At 64.4% G+C, this 9,213-nt stretch overlaps 1 protein-coding gene across 1 annotated transcript in view; it reads left to right on the top strand.

Annotated features, from left to right (window-relative positions):
- Positions 1 to 740: 740 nt before the first annotated feature.
- Positions 741 to 9,213, top strand: part of SAMD11 (sterile alpha motif domain containing 11) — an 18,833-nt gene continuing 10,360 nt past the window's right edge. Inside the window, exons 1-4 of the mRNA XM_024760297.1 lie at positions 741 to 847; positions 2,123 to 2,214; positions 5,666 to 5,844; positions 7,456 to 7,506. Of these exons, the coding sequence (XP_024616065.1) occupies positions 2,143 to 2,214; positions 5,666 to 5,844; positions 7,456 to 7,506 (302 nt within the window). The 5' untranslated portion in view covers positions 741 to 847; positions 2,123 to 2,142. The remainder of the gene's footprint in view (positions 848 to 2,122; positions 2,215 to 5,665; positions 5,845 to 7,455; positions 7,507 to 9,213) is intronic.

Genomic DNA, 9,213 nt, shown 5'->3' with positions numbered 1-9,213 from the left:
CGCAGCAGCAAACCGGGCGCGGGGCCGCCCCAGGGGGCGCGGGCGCAGGTGGCCCAGCGCCCTGTGGAGCCCCAGGGTCCTGGAGCTGCGGCGCTGGGCGGGTCGATCGGGGATCGATACAGCTCCGGCAGCACCATGTCTCAGGCCGCAGAGGCCCCGCCAGCCGGCCGGGCAGCGGTCCGAGGTGGCCCGGCTGGGGCGCAGTAGCGGCGAGGACGGGTGCGCGGCCAGGAGCCTCCCAGGCCCCCGCCCTCGAGACCCAACTCCAGCCCGGGCCGGAACTAGTTGGGCCGGCTGCGGAGAGCCAGGCTGCAGGACCACCCGCCCACCATGCCGGCGGTCAAGAAGGAGCTACCCGGCCGCGAAGACCTCGCCCTGGCTCTGGCCACCTTCCACCCGACCCTGGCCGCGCTGCCACTGCCGCCGCTGCCCGGCTACCTGGCGCCACTGCCCGCCGCGGCCGCCCTGCCCCCGGCTGCCTCGCTACCAGCCGCGACCGCGGGCTACGAGGCGCTCTTGCCCCCGCCTCTCCGCGCCCCGCGCGCCTACCTGAGCCTGCACGAGGCCGCCCCGCACCTCCACCTGCCCAGAGACCCTCTGGCCCTCGAGCGCTTCTCGGCCACTGCGGCCGCGGCACCGGATTTCCAGCCGCTGCTGGACAACGGCGAGCCGTGCATCGAGGTGGAGTGCGGCGCCAACCGCGCGCTGCTCTACGTGCGCAAACTCTGCCAGGGCAGCAAGGGTCCGTCCATCCGCCACCGCGGCGAGTGGCTCACACCCAACGAGTTCCAGTTCGTCAGCGGCCGCGAGACGGCCAAGGACTGGAAGCGCAGCATCCGCCACAAAGGTGCGGCCGCCGTGGGGGCGCGGGCCTCTCCGGTCCCTCCCCTCTGCTCCCCGAGGACCCGTGGGTCCGGACCCCCCTCGTCCTGACACCTGGGAGACTCCATCTCTGCCTAGAGAGGGCGCTGCGACTCCGGGGCCACCGCAGAGACGCCCCCTTCCCCCAAGCACGGTCGCCTTGGTGGACCCGGGCAGAGCGCCCTCGGCCTCCGCGGTCCCCGCAGCGCTGGCCGCACGAGCCGGCGGCTCCTTCCGTCCGGAAGGTCTTTGCGGGATTCCTGGGCCTGAGGCTCACGGGGAAGTTTACGGGAACTCGGGAGAGCGGGCGGGAGGCCGACTGGGCGGGGCACTCCCCTGCGGGGTCGAGGAGCCACCGGTTCTGGCGGGAGTGGAGGGGCACACGTGAGGCGGCCGGGAGCGGACGCGCGCTGGTAAAGCGAACGGCAAGGTGCAGGGGTGGCGCAGGCAGGTGGGGGGCGCGGGGGCGCGCGTCGGAGCGGGAGCGCGCGCGGAGCCGAGCGGCGGCGGGGCTGGGAGCAGCCGCTTGGGCTCCCGCAGGAGTCTGGCTCCGAGGGCGCGACGTGCGGGCGCCAGAGCGGGCATGCGGTGGGGGAGGCGGGGTGAGCGCCAGGCCGGGGGTAGAGGGTGGTTAGAAAGTTAAGGGCCCGGTCACGCTCGTCGACTTTGGGGCTCACGGCTCCACGAGGTCAAGTGCAGTCCCGGGTCCGGACCGCGCCGCTCACCTGCGCCGGGCCCGACCCTTCTCCGCCCGTCTCCGGGTTCCGGAGGACCGGCTTGGAGAGCGTGGAGCGCGGGATGAGGGTGGTTAGAAAGTTAAGGGCCCGGTCACGCTCGTCGACTTTGGGGCTCACGGCTCCACGAGGTCAAGTGCAGTCCCGGGTCCGGACCGCGCCGCTCACCTGCGCCGGGCCCGACCCTTCTCCGCCCGTCTCCGGGTTCCGGAGGACCGGCTTGGAGAGCGTGGAGCGCGGGAGGAGTGGCGCAGGGGGAGGGGAGAAGGCCGCCCTCCGTCAAGGGGGGGGCGCTCACCGGATCTTGAGTTTCTGAGCTCTGCAGATCCCCGCGGCGTCCGCGAGGGTAGGGTGAGCCGCGAGACCTGGCGGAGGGTTCGGAAGTTGGACGGAGGCGGGTGTTCATAGTCGTGGTGGGAGGGAACCTGGCCTTGACCCTGACAGCGCCCCGGAAGCGTGCCCGCGTGCCCGGCCCCACCTGTGCCCGCCCCGCTCCCTCACTGGTCCTGCCTCGGCTCTCCTCGCAGGGAAAAGTCTGAAGACGCTTATGTCCAAGGGGATCCTGCAGGTGCATCCTCCGATCTGCGACTGTCCAGGCTGTCGAATATCCTCCCCGGTGGTGAGATGCGGGAGAAAAGTTGGGGCTTCGGGGTCTTGTTTCTCCGCTGCGGAGCTTGTGCCTGTATTTTCTAGGATCAGTCCTAACTTCAGCCCTGCCGATGGGCAGGAGGGAGCCCCCAGGGACTAACAGAGGAGATGACTTTGGGTGGGAATCCCGGGGCACCAGAGCCCTCGCCCCCTTGATGCAGGGCAGGGTCCTGCCTATCCTGGAACCTCTCCTTGGGAGTCTGGGAGCTGCTTCTCCTGAGGTCCTGGGGACAGCCCCACGGTGTGAAGGATTCCTCCCTGGATAGTGTCACTTGACTGGGGCTTGGGGACTTTGCCTTGTCACAGGTCGGGAGGGGGTCACCATGTCAGCTGGCCCAGCCTGGGAGAGGGGCCAGTCCTAAGGGAATGCTTGTTCTGGGATGTGACAGTGTGACAGTGTCGGCTGGCCTGGATGTACATTCTGGGGTGGCCACAGGCTTGGATGTGAGTGACGTGCATCTCTGGGTGCCCAGGGCTGGAGCCCTACAGGGCAAGGTCCTAGATGTCCAGGAGTGTCCGGGGATACAACCCAGCTTGGGGCACAGGAGGTGCAGTGTGGGCCTTGGGTGTCAAGAGAACTGCAGCTGGGAGCTGGTGTGGGGCCTCCAACCCAGTGTAGACGTCTCTTGACCCCTCACTAGCCTAGGGGAGCAAGAGAGACGGGGCCTGTGCCTGCCCCTGAAGCACTGCCTTCCCCATCGCATGCCCTCCAGGCAGCAGTGGTTGGAGGGTGAACCTGAAAATGAAATTTCTCCTTGAGGGGGACAGTTCGAGCCCCTGGGGGAGAGCCCATTAGGGCCATGGCTCCTGGCACCACTCAGTAGCCCCGCTGCCAGGAAGGCCTGAGAGGACCCTGCAGGCCGCCCTCAGCTTGTTTACTTTGGACTGGCGGTAGGGTGGGGGAGGGGATGTCCTGGATTCCTCGTGGGCCCTGGGGGTGGGCAAGCTAGGAAGCCACATGCAGTCCTGTAAAGACACACAAGTTGGGCAGGGGAAGAGGACGCAGCTGAACCTCCCCACGTGCCCACCCAACACACTGTCTGGCATGAGCTCGCCATACTCACAGGCATGCCCGCCCACAGAGCCCCCCAGACAGAGCATGTACACAGGCAGCCCACCTTTGCCCGCTGCCACCATACCTGCCTGGGGCAGGAGGCTGAGCTCTCGGTCCCCTTCTCAAGCAGCTGGTGCCCAAGAGGACACCCTCCAGGCTGGTCTGGGTTTTCTGCCCGGGTGAGAGGAGCCCTGCCTCTCCCATCATCCCCTTTTGAAGGTCTCCCGTAGGAGGGGGGTGGGCAGGTGGCCTGAGCACAGCATCAGCCCCCTCTAGGACATTGCTTGGCAGAGCTGCCTGCCTGTCAGGGGCTCCCAGGTCCCTGCCCTGCATGAGGGATGGCTCAGACCTGGGCCTGCCTCTTCTGAGCCCGGTCCCTCCCAGGCCCATCCCTGCACCCCTCCCTTAGGAAGGAAGCAGTCTCATGGACCCCCTTGTCTTTCCAGGCCCCACCTCTTCCACAGAGAGACTGTTTTCCCCTACTCCCCGTGGCCAGGTCCACAGGTATGTGCACACCGCACGGTCACAGAATATGGCTGTGCACGCGGTGCAGGGCTCACGCAGCCGTCTCCACAGACCCACCCTCGCTGTCTGAGGAGCCAGTGCTTGGCTGGGGCAGGGGCTTAGCACCCAGTTCTTAAATTTGTGTGCTGAGCAGGGGTGAGCAGCTGAGGTCTCTGGTGTGCGTAGGAGGCGTGTGTGTTCCCTGTCCTTGGCCAGGGTCAGCAGGGCTGCCCATCCTGGCCCCCCACCCTGGGGCCATCCCAGGCCACCCTAGCTGGTCTGGCCGCACCCCAAGTGGCAGCCTTACTGCTCTGTTTCCCTCTCCTCTTCCTTGTCCCACAGATGAGAAGCAGAGAGACATGCATTTACTTTTTCCTTAAGAGAACAGTTTAATTAAAGCGGAAAGGCAGGAGAGGAGGTCCTTTTGCCTGGGCTGCAGCAGGCTAGAGAAGGGCAGAGCCGAGGGGGCTTTGCAGCTGGGCACACTCCTGACAGGCCAGGGCTGTTGGGAACCCTCCCCCGAGAGCCTGGCCTGAAGAGGCTCGGGGCCCAGATGGGCAGTCACCACCCCCCACCCCGCCTCGCCAGAGCTCTGCTGTCGCTGGTGTAGCACCGAGCCAAGGCCAGGCCCCCTCGTCTTGCAGGCCTACCCCGGCTCCTTCCCCCCCCCGACGCCACCCATCCCCAGCACTGCCCAGTCCATCTTGCTGAGTGTGTGCTGCAGAGCCGACCATGGGGGGGCCTCCTGGGTGGATGTGTGAGGGCAGGTGCGGCAGAGACTGTGGCTCCCAGAGCCTGGCAGGGGCACTGCCCAAATCTGGGGCTGGGGCGGGTCGTGTGGAGGTGAGGGTGGTCTGGGTCTGAAGAGAACCTTTCCTCTGGAGGGTAGCACTGTGGTGGCTGCACACCGCTGCCCTTCAGATCCAGGGCGACGCTGTGTGGGGAGGGGCGAGAGCCCCCTGGACACCTTCTTCCCCAAGCTCCTGCGTGTGTCCTGCGTGTGGCGGGGACACGTTGTCCTAGCAACAGGAGGGCGGGGTCCTAGGAGGCCCCGGTCACTGAAAAGATGAAAGAGAATTAGGTAAGCCCCAGGCCCCTGCCACCTCCCTGAACCAGTCACCTGTTATTAAATAAGAAAGAGCCCCCTGCCCACCAGACAATAGGAGCTTTTCTTGCGCGGGCTCTGAGCGCCTCTGGGGGGGCCCTGCGCGTGTGCCCCTGCTCCCTGCTCACGTGGCGGTCGCAGGACCGGGACAGGTGCGCCTCGTTAAAAAACTCGGAATCTTTTAGTTCCTAACCCAGGGGGCAGAGCCCCCCCCCTCCCAGGGCCCGTGGGACAAAGGGTCTCAGCTGCCAGGTGACCTGTGAACCAAAGGCCTGCAATTTGCCAGGGGTCAGCTTCAGCTCCCCCTGAGCTGGGCTCCATTTGGCACTAATCAGAAAGCAGGCTTGGCATGGGTGGGGGGTTCACGCAGAGTGTGAGGGGGGTTGCCAGGCAGACATGCAGGCAGAGGTAACTGCACGTTGAACAGTGACAGGACCCACAGCGTCCCGCGGGTACTCGCGGCCCCTCGGCGCTCCCTGGAGCTGGGAAAGCCGTGCTGGTCTCCAGCAGGCGAGTGCCTGTGGAGGGGCCTGGGCCGAGTGTGGAGCCCTGACAAAGCACTGCCACACCCCAGCCCCCCAGGGTGGAGTGGAAGGCAGTCTCTTCAGGGGTTCCTGGTGGAGGCCTTGCCCCCCGCTCTTGTCTTGGCCTCTGGCCGGTTGTGACGGTCCTGGAGGCTGGAGGTCCCTCTGCTGTAGGCACCCAGGAAGCTGAGTGACCCGGTTTGTCCTAACCTTCCTCTCCCCACTCCCTGTCCAGAACCGGGGGCGGCTGGCAGACAAGAGGACAGTTGCCTTGCCCCCTGACCGTGTCCTGAAGAAGGAGCTGACCCCCAGCTTCTCAGCCAGTGGTGACAGTGACAGGAGTGGCCCGGCCTGTGGGCAGCGGCTGGGCTTGAAGCAGGAGGACGACCCGCATGTCCGTATCATGAAAAGAAGGTGCTTCAAGGGCCAGGGTGGGAGGGCACGCGGGCTCTGGCAGGGTGGGGACATCAGAACTGGGGTCTCCAGGCAGCTGAAGGCCACATCAGGCTTCGGGTGGGGGGCCTTTGCCCTGGGGATAGGGCCCCAGTTTAGCTTGCTGTGTCTCCGTGGACGCTGATAGCTGCCACGGCTGAAACAGAACCTGGACCCCCGGGGACATGCCGCAGGATGGCTGCGAGCCCACCTTGCCCCCGCCTGGGGGCCGAGTGTCGGGCCAGGACTCGGTGGCATCGCCGGGGAGCAGGCACCACCAGTGGTCACGGCCAGAGCAGGCCACGGAGGGTAGTTGGCCAGGAGGCCCGGAGCCACTGGGTGTGAGGAAGGAAGGCGTCTCTAGGAGGAAGGTCTGGTGGCACCGCAGCCAGGCGGGGAAAGGGGAGCTGGGCGGGCCCCACGCTCGCTCTCACCAGAGGGGCTGCTCCCCCCGGCTCCTACTGTCCCTTCCAGGCTTGGGGCCACCCTTCCTTACCTCCCACCTTCTCCCCTCCTGACAGAGGCCCCTCCCTCTGTCCACGCACCCCTTTTTCCATCCTTCCATCCATCTGTCCGTCCATCATCTGTCTGTCCAGCGTGTCTTGTGCATCCCCAGAATTTTAGGCCCTTTCTCTTCCTGCTTGGTCTTTTTTTTTTTTTTGCGATACGCGGGCCTCTCACTGTTGTGGCCTCTCCCGCTGCGGAGCACAGGCTCCGGACGCGCAGGCTCAGTAGTTGTGGCTCACGGGCCCAGCCACTCCGTGGCACGTGGGATCCTCCCGGACGGGGGCACGAACCCGTGTCCCCTGTATCGGCAGGTGGACTCTCAACCACCGCGCCACCAGGGAAGCCCCTTTCTTGGTCTTTCAACATGTTCCAATTTCTCCTACCCTAACCCTAACCGTCCGGGCCACCCGAGACACACATCCCCCGCCAGCCCCCACTCCTACCCGTGGTAAGGTAAAGCACCACGTGGGCCTTCTACTGCCCTCCATCAGCCCGAGGGCCTTTTCAGGGGTGCTGCTGGGATGAGAGCGTGGGCATAGGGCAGAGCTGCTTCCTTTCTTGCCCTCGCCTGCCTCCGCTGCGTGACGGTCGCTTTCAGGAGGCAGGTTGGCAGCAGCCGGGACCCAGGGGCCACCACTGGAGCCGACAGTGGCCATGGGGCTCATTCCCTGCCCGGAGCAGCTCTAGCAACTAGGAAGTTGGGTTCAGTCACATGAGTGACACGAGTGACACGTGCAGAGGAAGCCACAGCCCCACCCCCAGCACAGCATGGGGGCTGCTCTGGTTCCACTGCAACAAGAAGGCGAGACTCGGGCTCTCAATTCTGCCCTTCCCAATTCCTCTGTCTGGTGAGGCCAGGAGCTGGCTTCTGCCCCGTGGGCCTGTCCTCGCGGCAGCCGGCAGCCTGTTGAGGGTGCTCTGAGCCAGCCCAGTTCCCTTGAGGCTGGCGCTCCAGGGCAGACACAGGGTGTGTCACACAGACACACACACACACACACACACACACACACACACACACACACACGTCCTGCTGTCCCCGAGCCGAGTCCTGGAGGCCACACTGACCCTCTGCTTCTCTCTTTGCAGAGTCCACACCCACTGGGATGTGAACATCTCCTTCCGAGAGACGTCCTGCAGGTAGGGCCGGGCCGGGGCCAGGCTGCCCCCACATGCTGTGCATGCGCAGGACAGAGTCTTCTTGCTCCATGTCCCCTGGGTCTGCTTCTAAGTCTCTCCAGCCTCCCTCCCCTCCTCCTCTCCTTAGTCCGTCGTCTGTCTGTTGACTTGTGCCTAGGCTGTGACAGCAGCACGGCCGTGGGTGCTGGACTGCCCAACCCTGAAGCCAAAGTGCGCTCCCCCTAGCACATTGAAGCCCATCTGCCCAGAGCTAAGGCCATGACCAGCCCCTCCCACCCTCCCAGAGAACCACTGGGATGTGAGAATGGTGATGTGTGAGTGGGGTTTTGAAGGATGCATAGGAGTTCACTAGGGAAAGGGGATGTCTGCAAAGACATGGAGGAGGGAGGGAAGGGGATGTGAGAAGGGAGGAGGGGAAGCTGGTAGGCCTGGCTCAACTGGATGCTAAAGGGCCTTAGATGCTGGGACTGTTGGCATTGTCGTTCAGGCAGTGGGGAGCCACTGAAAGTTCTTGAGCAGGGGAGTAACCAGTGTATGTTTTGACAAGGTCCTGCTGGAGGCCTCGCCCAGCAGGTTGGGGGTTTGCTCCAGTCCATGGTGATCCAGGCATGGTGGAAGCAGAGAGGCTGAGGGGGCTGCCAATCCAAGATGTAGTAAGGAGATAAAAATGAGGGAACCTGATGAGGAGGTTGGGGGGTGTTGGGGAGACCCAAGTCCCCCGTTTCAAAAGGGCAGGGGTGGACAGTCTGTGGGCAGAGCCCAGGCTGTGGTGCCTGTGGTGTCTGCTCAGTGGGGTCAAGTCTTGGTCCAGCGCTTCCAGGGAAGGCACAGGAAGGGCCCAACCGAGCAGGCAGTGGACGTTCAGCACTGAGTGGCCCCACTTGCTGCCTGGCTTTGTGCCAGATGTGTTATTTATTTATTTATTTTTGCGTTGGGTCTTCGTTGCTGCGCGCAGGCTTTCTCTAGTTGTGGCGAGCGGGGACTACTCTTTGTTGCGGTGCATGGGTTTCTCATTGTGGTGGCTTCTCGTTGCAGAGCACGGGCTCTAGGCACGCGGGCTTCAGTAGTTGTGGCTCGCGGGCTCTAGAGCGCAGGCTCAGTAGTTGTGGCGCACGGGCTCAGTAGTGTGGCTCACGGGCTCTAGAGCGCAGGCTCGGTAGTTGTGGCTCACGGGCTCAGTTGCTCCGCGGCATGTGGAATCTTCCCGGACCAGGGCTCGAACCCGTGTCCCCTGCGTTGGCAGGCGGATTCTTAACCACTGCGCCACCAGGGAAGTCCCGGATGTGTTATTATTTACATTTCTGAGAAGGTCTGGGTCCTGGAGCCCAATTACGATGGAAACGTCTTTAACTTATCTCCACCTCATCTTGAAGTTGTCCACTCAACTGATCGTTTTTATGAACCGTCATGAACATTGACGACGTTTTATGAGCCTTTTACTTGGGAAGCTACATGATACATTTGTCAGCGAAGCCTGTAGGGAAATCCCAGGCTGCTCCTCCGCTGCCTGTAGCCCCCTGCTCACCCTACCTGGCCATGGGATGTGGGAGAGGGCCCAGGTGTCCAGACGCAGGGAGCCCCTAGCAAGAGGCCAGGCCCCAGTGTGAGGGTGCTCCTTCGGCCTGGCACAGGCGCTCAGAGCAGCTGGGCTGATTTTCTGGACTTTACCAGAGGGGAGACTGAGGGGCTCAGCCAAGATGAATTACA

This window comes from Neophocaena asiaeorientalis, unplaced genomic scaffold (assembly GCF_003031525.2).
Source record: "Neophocaena asiaeorientalis asiaeorientalis breed wild unplaced genomic scaffold, Neophocaena_asiaeorientalis_V1.1 scaffold489, whole genome shotgun sequence".
Taxonomy (NCBI): domain Eukaryota; kingdom Metazoa; phylum Chordata; class Mammalia; order Artiodactyla; family Phocoenidae; genus Neophocaena; species Neophocaena asiaeorientalis.
This window is presented reverse-complemented; position numbering and strand designations above follow the sequence as displayed.